The following is a 17,569-nucleotide window of genomic DNA, read 5'->3' as shown; positions in this document are numbered from 1 at the left end:
ATTTCTGACCCGACCCGACCACAAAAAGATTTAGGAAGATCATATGGCCCAAAACCCTTCTGTGCCAGTATAATACCCTAGCATTTTGCCTGGACACAGCTTCAACAAAAATACTTTATTAGTACTAATAAATAAATATATACAGTTGAAACAAGCGAATCAAAACCCCAGATTCTCTCTTTTTGCTGCAGCGGCGAAAATGGCGAACCCGGAGGAGGCTGTGGATTTCGAGCCAGAGGAAGACGATCTGATGGACGAAGACGTTGACGCTTCATCACCTAGGGCACCGATGCCAAAGCTGAAATCAGCCATTACAGGTGGCGGCGGCGGTTCTTCTGCTTCTAAGAAAATCAAAGGACGGGGTTTCCGTGAAGAGACTGCTGAGGCTGAAAGGAATGCTCGCCTTTCTGCTCGATTTGATTCACTTGACTCCGAAGGTGGCCCTGGACCTGAACGATGTTAGTTTCTACTCTTAACTCATCTTTTATATAACCCAACGAACTTTCTACCTCATTTTTTTCTTTTTTTTTTTAGAATTTTGTTCAAATTAGGGGAAAATGTTGCAGTGGGTCAACAATTCATCAAAACCCCAGATTCTCTCTTTGTGCGCTGGTGTTAAAGAATTGTTACCTATAATTGTTTTCTCTATGATTTTGTGACGGGAGGTTGATAGTTGGGGTAATGGGTAAAGTGTCTTAAGGAAATGTTTTAGTCTGGTTAGAGACTTCTAATTAAGAGAATATCTAGGTTTAGGATGTCTTAATTTTAACAGGTTAAAAATTGCTTATTCTTATAATTGTTTTTCTTTTGGTTTTTGTGTTATGAATAAAGAAAACTGCTACAGGTTGGTAATCCGCGTAATGTAATGACCCTCGAAGGAGTGTGTTTAGTTTGGTTTACAGTGTTGAATCTAGAGAACATCTAACTTTAGAAGACTAACATTGAACACTCAAGTGTTGACCCTGTTATCTTTAGAGTTTTTTCACGAGGTGCTTTTATGGTTTTATTGAGTGTATTTAGTATACTTTCTAGTTTTGGTTTAATTTGTTATCTGTTATTGATTAGTTGAACGATATTAAATTGCTTTTGTGAATGAGACCATGTTAAGGTTTCACCTACATTGTATAAGCAAGCAGAATTAGAGAAGTGAATAAAGAAGTTAGGACCTACTGCTAGTAGAAGTTGATTTTGTTCATCTGTGTGAAGAAAAGCAACTAGAGAAAGGAACACTCAAATATTGCTTGTACTCATCTTCAAGTTGTTAGGACCCTGTAACGGTATCTAGAAAGTGGAATAACTTGAAGATAATTAAGTCGAGGTCTTTTTTTGTCAAAAAAAATAATTAAGTTGAGGTCTTCATTTTCAGAAAGAGTGGAAAGATCGTGAAATAGGGTAAAATGTTTGTACTTAATGTATATCTGTGCTGTTTGGTCCCCTCCTCTAGCCATTGTGCTTATAAGCCTCCGCCCTCCAGCTTCGTGTTCTTTACATTATAAATGTGCTAACCAGTTGGATTGGGTTCCAGCTATTACTTTATTTACATCTAAGAAGCACGTAATGGTAGGCTGTATATTTGTCACTTTATCATTGTTGCTTAGCTTTTAGAGAGAGCTAGCTTTGTATAGCTAATGCAACTTACCCTCCAACGGCTCAGCTTGGTCTTCAGCACTTGCTGTCGGAGAAATTGGCCAACAGAATCTAATATGCTGATTTCAGTCGTAGATATTAGTTGTTTGATTGCTGGGTCACCAGCACTTCAAGTAATATGTAATTTGTGCTGGGTATCTCAGATATTTTTCAAGTTATGCAATTCTAATGTAATAAAAATCCCAAAATGTCTGATAGGTGCTGATTCAGACATGCATGGTGTCCCCCCCCCCCCCCCCCTCTTTTTTTTTTTTTTCTTTTCTTCAATATATATATATATATATATATTTGAAGTTACCGGTAAGGTTAATAAAGGTTTAGTTTAATTAGTAGTAGAGAGCTAATGAGGGGAACATCTGCAGCCATTGAAGGATGGATTATTTTAGTCACTGGAGTCAATGAGGAGGCACACGAAGATGATCTTCATAATACATTTGGTGAGTTCGGGGAGATCAAGAATTTGCATTTGAATCTGGATCGTCGTTCTGGATTTGTCAAGGTGAACTGACTCTTTCTTTCTCGGAATGTTTAGCTGCTTGCCTGCTTCTTTGGGTTTTGGGTGTTGTACATATGATGCTATATGAATTGCATCCCCATTGTATGCTTTAATCTAATAAACTTTCCTATCAAAAGATTTTGGATGATGACAAAATTCTTTTGATCAAGAAAAATTTGTTGAAGTTTATAAGTGACAGACATTCCTTCTTCCATATAACTATGTAAGAGCATTTCCTTGAATGAATCTGTAATGGAGTAAAATGGAATAAAATAGGATCAATGCTATGTTAATTATGAAGGATTCTAGATAGATACTTTTCTTTGTTTTAAGTTTCAACTTTTGTCGTAGTTTGGAGTGGTATAGTTTTTATACAGTTTTCCATTTTGACAGGGTTATGCACTTATTGAATATGAAAACTTTGAAGAAGCAGAGAGAGCTATTAGTGAAATGGATGGGAATGAGCTGCTAACTCAGACTATACATGTTGATTGGGCATTCAGCAAAGGTCCTTTTAGAAGGAGAAATGTTAGGAGGAGGTATTTTTCTTGGTTAATCCAATTAACATAATTTTGTGTAGAATAGCTGTGAAAAAATGTTGCCTGAATCAAGGATACACTTTTTCACTTTTAATCAATGTTGGCAAATGTTCCTTCAGAAGCATAGATTTACCCTCTTGACAAAAAGTCGGGGCCTTCAAATTATTTTCAGAGATTGGAATAGCTACTTCTTAAACATTTGCAACTGGATTAATGTTATGACGTCTGTAATTGTTTTCTTGCGAACTGTTTCACTATAATATATGTCGTTTATTGTATTGCCTTCAACTCCGTAGGAGTGGAATTGTCACTGGCCTCCCTCATGTTTTTGTTGATAAAAGTTACCAGCCCATTTCCTGTAATTCATGATTCAGCTGTCAGTTATGTGTGTGTGGGATCAATAATAACCACCTATTACTAAGACTCCCTTTTATTTAAACGTCTGGCAGCTGAATAGCCTGTGGATCAATATTATCTTAAATTTTTGCCTCATCTTTTATTCTTTTACGTTATAGTAGTTTTTTAATTCTATCAAAGCATTTCTCTGTGGAGGTGATGGACAGTGTATCCTTCAGTCGCTTAAATTCTCTTTTTTGCTCCCTGTTTTCTGAGGGTATGCATAATTGTTTGATTTATTTCCTTTTGCTGTTAATCTAGTTTCGGCCAAATCCCAGCTGAGATCATTGAATTAGGTTTCCTATTGATCATATTGTAGGCAAAAATTGATAACTTATCCCTCAATACATAGCTAGAAAAGTTCCAAATTGTTTAGCAGAAGTTTGAGTAGGATTAGCTCAATGATAAATACCAGTTCTCTGCAGCCTTATTTAGTAGACTAACTGCAAATTCTTATCAGACTTCTCTTCGGGTTTATTTGTCAAGTTTGCCAGCAATTAGAGAGCTGATTGTTTTGCAATATACATATGATTGCTATGGTTGTATGAAAATGTGTAGTGGTGGATTAGGTTTTCCTAACATCATTATGGTCACAATGATTGTCTGAAGATTTATGCATTTCTCACTCTCCCATGGATAGGTGTCCCCAGAGCAGTTTGGGCTTTTATTTAGCTTTTGGAGAGGGGTGCAAAGGTGGTGGAATTGATGCAAAAGACACTAGGAATGTGTCTGTGTGGGGTATGGGTTGCCATTTATAGTCAAATATAGGATAGGCTCTTCACATTTACCATTCGAAACTAACACGTGTCTTGTCGGAGATTTTCCTTTTTGGCAAAAAGGGAGTTGGATACCATATGATGAGCTCACACATAACCTATAAATCGGACTCTATTAGAGCAATGATGTAAGTCTGCGCATCTGTTTCCTGGAAATTTGTTAACCCTTGTTTAGTTATTGCAAATTACAGTGTCTCTGTGGTGCCATGAGTTGTGAAGGTGTTTCTAGTGTATCCATTAGAAAAAGAACAGAGGATGCTTATTATGCGCACAATGTCATGACTCTGCTTGTAATTGTTGAAGCTACAGACTAATAACTGGGTTGCTCAGACATATCAGTTTGAAAATACCAACTTAAGTTGTTGGTGCCCCATTCATAATGTTAGAAAAATAGGAAGAGTTAGAGATAAACAATATATTAAGCGAATTTTCTAGTCTGTTAGTGCCATTTTGAGCTGGTAGGAAGACTACTAATTATTTATTTTATGTTTGAAAAATGAAAGGTGAGAAAACTATGACTTATGAGAGAGTTGTTGCTCTATTGAGTCAATTTGGAGGAAAGTTTATCCTTGTTCTTTTAGATACTTCCCTTTATATGATAAATAGAAAATGAAATTCCTATGCGACTACATTACTGCAAAATCTATGTTTGAATGTTTGGAACATCACCCATATGATTTTTGTATTGAAGAACTATTGACTAACATGTAGCTGTCCTCGTCCTTGCAGGTCACCTCGTAGTCATCGTTCTAGAAGTCCCAGGAGGAGATTCTAGTTCTATGCACACACCTATTTGCAAGGATTATGTCACTGACTTCTAGAGATCAGGCTCTATGAATTCCTGGTCTATGCTGTACGATTGTTCCTTTGCCAGTTTTTCTTTAATTTTCTGTTCCCTTAACTCTGCTCTAAGTGAATGTATCTCGAGCTTGCCTGGCCTTTGTGAAAATTTAGATTCCTTTTATGAATATTTCAGAACTTTCCGGTTATCTTTTGAATTGGTTATGTTGGAGGCGGCATTGTGAGTTGATTGTCATGTAACATTTGTGGGTAATTTGATGTGTTTCAGTAGTGTGTACTAGCGATTTACCTTTTGAGTACATTTCCTTTAGCAGAAAGATTGAATATGTTTTGTGGAATTCATGACTTGAGAATAGCGAGTGGCACTGAAATTATAAAAACGAACAGTGGTAATTGAGAAGTTATGGTAAAAGGTGCTGACGATATATAATATAATATTATAAATGATGAGCATATGGTAATAATGACTTTTTTTCTCTCTTTGATGTAATTCATAATTACCTCGGGAAAAATAAATTTATATCACGTTGGGGTTTGACCATTAAAAAGACAAAAAAGCAAAGCAAGTGCACGATGACGTCTGGTGGGTTTGGTGTGGTTGAGGCAATTATTTTACTCTTTATCACTTTAACTATAGCCAAATTTTCCCCGTTAATCACATTTTAAAATTAAATAATATACCTTATTTAACTAATTATATTAAAGATTTTTCAAATATATTTTAATAATAGTATTAAATGAACTATATATAATAGAATATTCTTGATTTTTAAAATTAAAGATCTATATTTAATATAGGGTTTAAGTAATATAAACATAGGAAGGATAAGAAAATCGCTATATGGTGTTTCTTGAATAATAGAGACGGAAGTGTTCAAAGTCATATAAAGAATTATTATTGATAAAATAAAATTAAAATATTCACTATTTGTTCACTTTGATATTCTTGATATAAATTTATTACAACTATAATCATTTATTTACAATAAATAAATTAATATAAAAACCATTTTTTTTTTATTATAAAAACATAGTAAGAAAAAGTTAAACTCAATTCAATTTGTTGTTAAATATGATTAAAAACATTTGAACGCCGAGAGCGAAGTTTTGTTTTTTCAAGAACATAGATAACTCAACTCTGTGCGTGTGAGAGAGAGTTTTCCTACTCTACCGTGTCTGACTTGGGGGGTCTCTTTGCTTACTTCTTTGCCATTATTCTTGACCCAGCTTCCCCTTCCCTACTTTCTAACTCTCGAAAAATCCAACATCCATTAAGCAAAAAAAGCTACTAATCACTTGTATTACCCTTTTTTTCTCCCTTAATCAAGTGTATTTTGTTCTTCTTGAAAAAGGGGTTATTAGAATCTGTTGTGTCTTTGTTCAGATCCAAGTTATCATCTTTTTTGTTACCACTCTTTGTATCTTACTTGGTAAGCTTGCTTTGCCGCTTCATTATACAGCTGTTTCATGTGTTTTTATTCAGTATGTGACTGTGTCGGTCTCTTTTTCTTGTTTTCTTGCTGACTGATGAGGTAAAGTTGTGATCTTTTAGACCCTTCTAGCGTGTTTTGACTTACTTCTTTATAGTTCATGTTATAGAGGTGGATCTTGGATTTTTGTAGTAGTAGTCTCCTGCTTATTTGTGGAAGTGAGTGCAAACTTAATATATTTTACATTATATGTAGTTCAAGTTGAGAACAGTGGATTCCCTGTAGTGTTCTATGAGCTTTGGTGTTTCTTGTGGAAACATGCTGGTGGTATTTGATATCTTTTGCTAATAATATTGTACATTCTCCCATCTGGATGCCATTAAGTATTATGTATATCCTGCAAATTGGGTTTTTGCATTGCTTGTTTGTTGTTAATTTATTGAGATATAGAGGCACGCTTTTTTGATATTCTGTTCTTTGTGTTTGTGTCAGTTGAATTAGATCGTACCTATGCTCAGAGTTGATTGTTAATTTAATCATGCAGCTGAGCTCGAGGATCTGCTTGGTTTAGCTTAGACACATCTGAGAGGAGATTGTCAATCGGCTTTCTTGATATCGGTCCTCTGCTGCAGAAGTTTCTCAAGGCATTTATAGACTTTTGACTCAAATGTTGATGGAAGTTCGAGATTGAAGTAGGTTGAAGCATTATACGATAATGGGTGGCCTTTGCTCTAGAAGAGCCACCAGTGAGAATACAACAGGTCGTTCCATACCACATGTCAATGGTCACTTCAACTATGGTGCCGGAACAGTTTATCAGTCGCATAGATTGCCCCCACAGGCAAATAATGATTCTATGCAATCTCCACTGGGGGAAAGCACGGAGAATCAACCAAGTGAACCAGTGTTCTCTTTTCCAGAGTTGAATGCAGCTTCCCATGGGGTTGAAATGGATGCTATCAATGATGGAATTCCTCGATTGTCTAGGGCTTTATCAAATAAAACCAGACCAACAAGGTCAAAGCAAGTTGCCATGGCAAAGGTGAATAGTCTCCTATTCATTGTTCTTTCCTTTGTCCTATGGCTGATGCTTCTGTCTTTTTCCTATTGCATATGTGATTATGTAAAGTATTTCCATTTCACTGTCTTGACAATGGCCAAATGTAAGATAGGTTGTAAAAAATGAAGATACATCTACGAGTGAATAATTAATAAATAAAAAAAAAGAAATCAGATGAATAATTAAAAGGCAAACAAAGAGAAAAAAAAACAAGTGAGAATAATAGAGATGATACTATAACTGTCTGGGAAATCCAATGAAATGTTAAAGGAGCACATGATGTTCTATAACTTTGAAGTTGTGGTGCGTCCTAACTCCTATGTGAGTATAATATAGAGGGTAGACTTCAATAGTGTTGCTTTCTCTCTCTCAGACAAATACTCTCTTCCCTCCACCACCCTCCTCTAGAATTTCTTCATTGTAGGTTGTCACAAATCTTTATTTTTGAATTTTCTCTTCTAAGGAACTCAAAGAAGCAAAGACGATATTGGCAATTTAGTCACTTTTTGCAAGTTTCACTTACAAGTCCATGCCAAGCTGTGGATGTCTTGTAACTTATCCAATAGCACTAACTCTGACTTGTGTATACTGATACAAAGTCATGATATAGGTTCAGACTATATTAAGGTTTATCTAAGTATTGTCTGGTCTATGTCGAAGCCCACAAAAGATTAATATATCAGTGATGAACAATAAATGAGATATGTCCTTCCTTTCTCCGCTTCCATTACTACCTAGAGTCTCTTTATGAATCCAACATACCACCATACGCTCCATGAGTCTATTGAGGGAGAACAAAAAAGAAGCAGAGGTAATGGCCCCCCTTGCCTATTCCCTCTTAAGCTCCCCAAGAATCCAGTGTGTACCACTTGGAAGAATGAAAAGAAATACAGTGTCTTATCATGATGAAACTCTCTCTTGTATCTATCGTTTATTTTCTTTATCAGTTCCTGTAAAGTTGTATCACATGTTTGACCACTTACTATTCCCCTCAACTGAAGTCCCTTTGGCTGTCTTTATACTTTTTCACCAAAGATGCTGCAATGCTGCGTTGTTCTTAATTCATTTTTGAGCCTGTAGATTCCCAACGTTGAATTTAGAAGTCAGGATGAAATGTTCAGTTGAATGATTGAATCTATGGTTTACTGTCTCTCTCTCTATATATATCAGTTTCATTCATGTTCTACCATATATTTGACTATTTCTATCCCCTTTAAATACAATCCTACTGGTCATCTTTCCCTATAGTTGTTAACAAAAGATTGCAATGCTGCTTTAATCTTACTTGGTATTGATGTTGCACGTAGAGAGAAGATTATCTTGAAGATCTTTTGCAATAATTCTTGTTGTATAAGGTATTAACTACTATAAGTACCCATGCTTGCACGAGCAATATTGAAGATATTAGGCACAGAAAATATTATGTGCTGAAACAAGTAAAGACAAAAGTGACTTCTCTTTCAATTAAGTTTTTCTTACACATCATGAAGCTTTTTCTTCTTCTTTGAATCAAAATTTTTGCCAACTCTCAGTCATAAGTTTTCATAACAACAAAATATCTAACATAAGCTTCTGATATAGTGTAAAGTTTTTTCTGTGAAGATATAATTTTACAAATGGAAAATTACAGAGATTTATCAAATTTTTTTTTTTTTTGAAAACTAGATTTATCAAACCAATTTATTCCAACATTGATCGATCATGTGAACAAAACACAAGATTTGGTTGACTTACTCTCTAATGTGATAGCATAGTAAATGACAGATAGTTCTAAGGTCATTCTTGGGGAAGCTTTCCTAGCAATAAGTCCCTCTTAGTCTTGGTCTTGGTGTGTTGACTCCAATTTTCAGAAGTTTCATCAGTTATACACGCTGCTCATGAATCATGAAAATCATAACTAAATGACTATCTGATGGCAAAGGAAAAAGACTATCGTAATGTCAAGCTGATGTAAAAAGGGGAAAAATGATCCAGTAGTAATGAGGCCAACAAAGAAGAAAATTGGACAATGAATTCAATTTAATGTGTTGATAAATACAATATTTCCGGATGGGTGCAGAATATTGGAAGGCTACATATAAACTGTGATTCAACCAACTGAACAAAAAATTAATGATTAACTCACGGGTAGTGTAATATCAGACTATTTAAAGTAATTGTATTCAGTATTAATTAATTTCCTTAAGATAAAGAGAAATGGTTATATTTCTTAATATTACTCTCCTTTCCAATTTGTGTGATGGTGTTTGAGTGGGCATAGAGATTAAGAAATAATAGCGGAAGACTTTTGAAACTTGTTCTATAATAATCCATAGAACAAGAAAAAAAATATCTCAATAAGGGTAAAATAAGTATTTTTTACTAAAATGTAGAAAGATGTCATTCGGTATTTTGAAGTTAAATTGTTGAAGGTGTCATTTTTTCTGGAATTGACTAAAAAGGGAAGAGTGTCGCATCAATTAGGGACAGGGGGGGTAAAGCTTAATAATTTAATATTTGCTTGACAGGTTTCAGAAGTGAGTTCACTTTTGGGCAGAGCTGGTACAGCGGGGCTTGGCAAGGCAGTAGATGTGTTGGATACTCTAGGTAGCAGTATGACAAATTTAAACCTAAGTGGTGGCTTTGCATCCAGCATGGCAACCAAGGGAAATAAAATTTCCATTTTGTCATTTGAAGTTGCAAATACAATTGTCAAGGGTGCCAATCTTATGTATTCCCTTTCAAATGAGAACATTAAGCATTTGAAGGAAGTGGTTCTCCCTTCTGAAGGTGTGCAGCTGTTGATATCAAAAGATATGGATGAGCTCTTCAGAATTGCTGCAGCAGACAAAAGGTGTCAAAGAGTCCGAAATAACTTTTGCGTCAACACTCATATATCACATGCTACTTTCATTTTCTTTTGGCGCAAGAGTGAGATTGTTGTTGTAATTTGACAGGGATGAACTGAAAATATTCTCTTGTGAAGTGGTTCGCTTTGGAAATAGTTGCAAAGATCCTCAATGGCACAACTTAGACCGTTACTTTGAGAAGTATTTAAAACTAACTTTAGTCCAGTTTTCTGCTTTGTTGTTACCACTTCAAAAATGAATATTCACATTATCTGTAGTTCATCCCATTACGTTTAGGTTGGAATCAGAATTGACACCTCATAAACAACTAAAAGAAGAAGCTGAGACTGTGATGCTGCACTTAATGACCTTGGTACAGTATACAGCAGTAAGTTCCACCTCAGCATCTACACTTCTTGACTTATTCTTTCCCTATTTATTTCATTTTTTCAGTAAAGTAATGCTCCTCAATCCCAATTTATCTGAAATGTTTGACTGAGCTCGTAGTTTTAGAGGAAAAGGAATACATTTGAAACTTGTATTCTAGAATAAGTCATGAAATTTTTTATGGCTATGAATCATGTCATTAAGGGTCAAATGGAAAGATTGAAGTTAAATTGTTACTAAATATGGAATATAAGTCATTCTTTTTTGGATTGACTAAAAATGAAAGAGTGTCACATATTTGGGATGGAGGGAGTAATTTCTTTTGATAATGAAGTATTCTGTTATGCAATATATATATATATATACATAAGTAGAGTATTTCACAAAAAACATAGTTCTTTATGAAGAGCAATAATTCATTATTTCATAGGGTGTTCCAATTTTTTTTTAAAAAAATCCTCTTCTTGTACAAGGAGTATTTCAACTCTTCGAATGCTATTTGGTTTGTTCTTTCCATATGGTCCATATAATCATTCGAGGATCCCTCCTGAAATTCCACCCGAGCATATAACCCTATCCGGCATCATTCATTTATTCCCTTCATGTTACAAATTCTACACTATAATTGGTCTACCACTTGAAAGTTTAGTATGGATGCATCAGTTCCTGCTTAGTGCTTAGTACTTAATGCCCACCCATGTTATGATACTTGGATTAGCTTAAAGATTTGTGGATATTTCTCTGCAATTCCAGTAGTTGGAGTAGATTATATGAATCATCTTTATGAATTCCTCTTTATTATGATCCAATTCATTCTAATTAAATAATTTCTCTTTTGATACATATTATGTATTTTACACGGATATACACGTTTTTAACCAGAAAACAAAAATTCCTAGTAAAGGTCAGATCTAATACGCGTGTTAGAAAAGTAAGCTTAGTCCCAACTTGTTGTTTTTGTCTATTTGAGTATGTTGTTCAATTGGTTCTATTTTTAGCTAACACCACGTTGATTCTGAGTAGGTATTTTTCGGACAACTTCTACCTAGTGGTATCTGTGGTTCTCTTTTTGTTATTGTCAAATTATTATATTGTAAGTTGTAATTATTATGCTCTTTGCAGGAACTGTACCATGAATTGCATGCATTGGACAGAATTGAACAAGATTGTCGACGTAAAGCCCAAGAAGAGGATACTTCAAATGCTACTCAGAAAGGTCATCTATCCACATATATTCATATTATCCTCTATCTTTTTTACCTAACTATTTTAAATCAGCAGATCTGCATTAGCTCTAAGTTTATATAAACTATTTCTATACAATGAACTTCCTCCAGTTTCTCATATCATTAGGAACTTAATCACCAGCATGTTAGGTATTGTGGGCCTAGATAGAACACTCCTGCTTGGGGTTTCCACAGGGTGCTACAAATAGTTTAATGAAGAAATCTTGAACAGGGTAGATTGTAGCTACTACTGTTGTTTTCTAGATACGTATTCTGAACATGGTTTTAGACCTGGTTGGCTCAAGTCCACTTTTAATTCTGATGCTGCCATTGAAGTCCTCCCACACCTTCATTTGCAAAAGAGAAGCAAGCTCTATGGATGGAAGTCATAGCTGGAGAATATTAGGAATCAATTAGATTTAGAGAACATCATATATCGAATCTGATAACTAATTCAAAAATATAGAGATATAGACATCTTACTGATTCTAAACAGCATTGAGGACATTTTTTCCTTGTGGTTACTGTTTGTTGAGACTATTTTGTACTTCTAGTTGGTGTGAAGTTTGTTTGTGTAACGTCATGTGATTCTGTGGAGGACGTGAGACTCTTCTTACTTAATCTAGTAACCTTTGCTTACTCTTGCAGCTTCTTTTTTTACTTTTGTCATTTGTATCTGTTTTCTTCCTACTGATTTCTTATATTCTTGTCTAATATTCCTCTTAACATATAAATATGCAGGAGACAGCCTTGCAATTTTGAGAGCAGAGTTGAAAAGTCAAAAGAAACATGTCAAAAGTTTGAAAAAGAAGTCTCTCTGGTCGAAGATATTGGAAGAGGTAGCAATTCATTCCTGATTTATCGTTTACCTTGATCTTAAATTTGATACTGGTAATGTGGTATCTAGTTTCTACATACTGCACAAGATGGGTGGTCTGTTTAAGATAAGCTGGCGAGGCTCCTTGCAAATTTGAATTGACTATCTAACATCTGCTTTGCCATAATTGAAGGTGATGGAAAAGCTTGTGGACATTGTCCACTTCCTCCATTTGGAGATCCATGCTGCATTTGGAAACTCTGGTAATGCTTTTGGAACTTCAAGTTCACTTTTTATCATGATTCGTGGATCATTGTTGTCTGCCTATATCGTGATTGACATTCAGATTAAATTTTTCTCATGTGTTAACTGCTCGTTTAGTTTTAAGTGTAAACAACAATTTGTTTCTACATTATAGACTAGAAAATTAGCACGTCTTGCTATTCACTAGGTGAGTAAAGATAGGGTACAACGGCTACCTATCAATTTTATCTGTTATGTGTACAAACAGTTAATGCACATGTGGTGATCGAGGGAAATCATAATCCAGGTTGAATTATGAGTTATCGGAGTTTATCATGTAACTAATAGAGTTAGAAGTCATTGTCATGGCAGAACAATCGTGCTTGTTTGTTATTGCCTATGCTTATATTACAGCTCATGATGCTGATTCATTTCTTCCTATAAGGAAAGGTGTATTTTGTTTTATAAGGCAGGAATAGACAAAATCAATCGAAACAGTTAAAAAAAAATTTAACTCGTATTCTATAGGTGCTGAGCATTTAAAGTTAAATCATTCCTTTTATGCCTTCAATTTGTTTTTGAGTGACTGAATTTTACAATTTTTTACCTGACTGCTGTAATTTTGCCAAACCTTGCAGATGGAGACCGTCCAATAAAAAACAACCATCAGAGATTAGGATCTGCTGGTCTTGCATTACATTATGCAAATATCATAACTCAGATTGATACGCTTGTAAGCATTCCATGCACATACAATTATTAGAGAATCAGCACTTTTGACGCTATCATTTAATCTTTTGATTTCATTCATATCCTTGATGGAAATGTGGAATGAAGGTGATATCTTTTCCACCATTAAAGCTAAAATACTTTTTTTGTTTCTCGTCATAAATATGTCAAGCATTTATCTTCCTTGTAAATCATCATCTTATCCCAATAGATATGCTTTCATTCTTTGTATGTTTCATAAAGCTGTATGCTCTAATATCTATCAGTAATCACAATAAAAAATGGAGGTCTATCAATTGGACCAAAAACAAATGCTGCAAGAACTGCCACTAATGAAAATACTCAAATTGCCATTGTCTTTGTGAATTTCATATCATAATTAGAATTTTAAATCGATAGCTAGAACTCCAAGATCAGGTGTGAATTGTTCATGTGAAGATAGCAGTACTTTAAGGTTGTGATTTACTATAGAAGGCATTTGAAAAATCTTACTCTAAGTGCTTTCATGGTTTTCATCATCTCACTTACTGTTTAATATTGTATTTTTTTTAAGAACTCGAATCGTAAGTAGGTGGGTTTATTATATTAACTTAGGCTTTTTTTTCTTTTTGACTTAAATTTGATGTTTGACTTCATTTTTTTTTTTGGAAAAAAAAATAATGTAATATGTTACCCAAACTTTATGGTCCTTGTGTATAGCTTGTAATCTTCTCTTCGTTACCCAAACTTTATGGTCCTCATGTATCGCTGGCTTATATGCCTCATGTTTGGGTCTTGGGGACCTGTAAATATTTGGAAGTCTATTGTTACTAACTTGGCCGGAATGTAGATTAGTTCAAATGAAATTTTTGGGTAACCCAGCCATAGTTGTGGTGCCAGAGCTATTTTTTTGATTAGTTATATTTCTTCTAATAAATATTCTTGTAGACAAGCTAGATACAATGTATGAGAATTTTTATGAGAAATGCCTACTCTCTATGTTAGGCGGACTCTTCAAATCCCTGCCACACCCGTGCTGAGACGACATGGGTGTAGGATCCATAACTGATTTGGTCAGCTTATCTTGGGTACTTTGACCATCTAGACCAAGAAGTAAATATTGATTGGGTATTTAGTTTGATTTTCGGGTTTATGTCATATATATATATAAGAACGCTTTTCTATTTCGTGAGATAAGAATAAAATATTGGTGTTTAGAAGGAACGAAGGTTTAGTTCAATAACTTTAACTAATCGATATATTTACTTTATATGTCATAATAAACATTTATTGGTCATATCCCTGCACCCGTATCTGAACTCGGATTCATACCCTAATCCTAAAATTTATGTGATGAAGAATCCGACCCTCAGATCCGCATTCATGTCCGAGCAGCATAGCAGTTGCTCTAGTATCCTAAATTCGGGTGTTTCTCCATTTTAGCTCTCTTTCTTCAGACTGTAGAGGTGCCTAAGTAATGGGATCATACTTCTTACAGTCTCACAATCCTGCTGAAATTGTAACAAATTTGTTTTCTGGATTAGTTATGTTGTCGAATTGTATAATAATTATTTGTATAATTATGTTCTTTGTTGACATTTCTAATCAGAAACAAAAAGTGAGTATCATATTTTATATGATCAGGTCACGCGATCAGGTTCGGTGCCCCCAAATACAAGAGATGCTTTATACCAAGGGTTGCCACCAAGCATTAAGTCAGCTTTGCGATTCAAATTACAATCCTTCCAGCTCAAGGAAGAGGTACTCTTTATTTTGTCTTTCAAGAGTTTTTTTTTGTGGGTATTCTCAAGTTTCTGCCTTCTAGGCCGTTGAATGTTAGTAATACTCCAGATACTCTTATTGTGCAGTTAACTGTGCAACAAATCAAGGCTGAAATGGAGAAAACGCTGCAGTGGCTTGTTCCCATGGCAACCAACACAACCAAGTAAAACATCAATTTCCTAGCAATATATTCTTCAATTATAGCTTTCCAGTGATTCTTCATATGTTTCTTAGTCCAAAGAGGCCGTTCTGGTCAGCTATATTATATCAGTGGGTACTCTAAAGTAATTCTAATTTGAGTTTTCTTTTGACTGGTGTTCCGATAGGTGAGTGATGTGAATCCAAATCGTACTAAAATAAATGATTTTTTTAAGAAAATGATAGATTTCATTATCCATTGGATTGTTTGCTTGGAGGTTATCTTTCTTCTCTTGTAGATTTTAAATGAGCTAAATAGAGCAATGTTAAATAAGGGCAATTGTATGAAGAGTGCTATATTGTTTGTCCCTATAGTATATTTTGATTAGGAAAAAATAGAATCTTGTAGAAGGAAGGAAAGCAAAAGAAGAGTGTCTTGTTTCTGTGTTTTGGATTTGAAGGCGAAAGAATGTAAAAAATAGTTTCTTCATATTAGATTCCTTGATGTGCTTATGTTTCAGTTCCTTGGCTAAGATCAAGTGTAGTTTCTCATCTTATCAGTATAGCATCCTTATTTTTCTCCTTAATAACTCAGGCCTTTGGCCTACTAAAAGGAGTTGCATTGGATTTTTCTTCCCTCAACTTCTGTCCATTTTGTGTGAAAAGGTATATGTGTTATATCCTCCCCGTCTCCTTTTTTCTGATGAAGATCCACTGCCTTTACTCTTATTTTACAGGGCCCACCATGGCTTTGGATGGGTTGGAGAATGGGCAAATACAGGGTGAGCTTAATTATAAGAAACTTGTTCTTTACCGATTGAACTAATTTTATGGCAAGTATATATATTCATTTGGTCTGAAATGAACAGGAAACCTGCTGGCCAGACTGATCTACTTCGAATTGAGACACTATATCATGCTGATAAGGAGAAAACCGAAGCTTATATTCTTGAACTGGTGGTGTGGCTTCACTATCTTGTCACTCAGTCGAGAAATTCTACAAATGGCGGAATCAGATCTCCTGTAAAATCTCCATCTTGTTACCCTAATCAAAAGATGAATCAGTTAACACACAAGCCAAGTTCTCCATCTTCCACATTAACAGTTGAAGACCAAGAGATGCTTCGGGATGTAAGCAAGAGAAAACTGACACCTGGAATTAGCAAGTCCCAAGAATTCGCTACTGCAAGAACTAGGCTTAGCAAGTTCCACAGGCTGAGTAAGAGTAGTAACCATTCCCCTATACGTGAAACCAGGAAGGATCCCTTTCCCGTCAGGAGACTGTCTTCTGTTCCAGTAATCGATTTTAACATGGATCGACTCAAAGCTTTGGATGTCATTGATCGAGTGGACACAATTCGAAGTACATAATGGTACACTGATATAGCTGGGTTGGCAGAGAGGGGATCCTTTATTTGAGGCATCATTTTTCTGCTGCATTTGGTTATCTTCTTTATGCTAAGCATGAGCCGATCATTTTCCTCTACTGACGTCGTACTATGTTCTAAGTTTGTGATGGGGAACAACAAGATATCAGAAAAGCGTTCAAAATCTGCTATCTGTTCTGCTGCAAATTTTCCGGTAAAGTTAGGGTACTATGATGGGTGAAAGTATTCTGGCCTGGTTTGGTATTGTCTGGTCTCTGTGCTTGCAAGAGCTGGTGGATTAGGTTTGATAGAGATTTGAGCTTTTTAGGAATGAATGTGACTGCTACAATTCCATCATCATATGTACATAATCTTCTATTTATTTTAACCTTAATAATCAAAAGCTTCTTCTTTATTTCTCCTATATTGGTCCTTTGTTCCTTGTGAATAGTGTGTTTTGAGAGTCCATTTCTTTGCTTACCTCACTTTACCTGTTTTTTCTTCTTCTTGTTTTCTTTTTCTCATAAATAAATCGCTCGTCTACCTCAACATGCATAGAATATCTTTGGTATGTCTCAATTTATATAATTTATTTTTTTTCCAGTTAGTCCTTAGATATTTTTATATTTAGTACCAACGATATAACTTTAAAGTATTAATTTCATCTTTAATAAAATAATTTACATTAGTTACATAAACATCTATTATTTATTTATACAAATCACAAGTTCTAAAAGTTAGTTTTTCTTTCTTAAATATCAACTCAAGTTAAACTATTGATGAATATCGCGTAAATTAGGATGAATGGAGTAATAATTATATGATTCTTTAAAATTTATGGGGTTATACATTTTGTTTGCACATACCAAGTAAAATAGGTGCATAGACGGGTGGATCTGGAGAGTCGATGAATATCTACAAAGGTTAA

At 34.8% G+C, this 17,569-nt stretch overlaps 2 protein-coding genes across 4 annotated transcripts; both read left to right on the top strand.

Moving 5' to 3' along the window:
- The first annotated feature begins 199 nt into the window (after positions 1-199).
- On the top strand, positions 200-4,629 carry LOC101248886 (RNA-binding protein 8A-like). The gene is made up of 4 exons (NM_001291908.1): positions 200-458; positions 2,010-2,146; positions 2,537-2,682; positions 4,584-4,629. Exons 1-4 carry the CDS (start codon positions 200-202, stop codon positions 4,627-4,629), a joined length of 588 nt encoding a protein of 195 aa, NP_001278837.1.
- Positions 4,630-5,707: 1,078 nt separating this feature from the next.
- Positions 5,708-17,065, top strand: LOC101249181 (protein PSK SIMULATOR 1). 3 transcript variants are annotated; one of them, XM_004241771.5, is made up of 13 exons: positions 5,708-6,085; positions 6,630-7,127; positions 9,653-9,978; positions 10,082-10,174; positions 10,271-10,361; positions 11,483-11,576; positions 12,328-12,425; positions 12,597-12,666; positions 13,285-13,379; positions 14,999-15,115; positions 15,223-15,299; positions 16,012-16,056; positions 16,144-17,065. In XM_004241771.5, the coding sequence occupies exons 2-13, from the start codon at positions 6,801-6,803 to the stop codon at positions 16,643-16,645; spliced, it is 1,935 nt and encodes a 644-aa protein (XP_004241819.1). In that variant the 5' UTR covers positions 5,708-6,085; positions 6,630-6,800; the 3' UTR covers positions 16,646-17,065. The 3 variants fall into 3 exon arrangements, with proteins under 3 accessions (XP_004241819.1, XP_010322754.1, XP_069155409.1); XM_010324452.4 differs by having other exon boundaries at positions 6,578-7,127; XM_069299308.1 differs by having other exon boundaries at positions 5,751-6,187.
- The last annotated feature ends 504 nt before the right edge of the window (positions 17,066-17,569 follow it).

Source organism: Solanum lycopersicum, chromosome 6, assembly GCF_036512215.1.
Source record: "Solanum lycopersicum chromosome 6, SLM_r2.1".
In the NCBI taxonomy this organism is placed as follows: domain Eukaryota; kingdom Viridiplantae; phylum Streptophyta; class Magnoliopsida; order Solanales; family Solanaceae; genus Solanum; species Solanum lycopersicum.
Note: the sequence above shows the minus strand (reverse complement) of the source record. Positions and strands in the feature narration are given on the sequence as shown.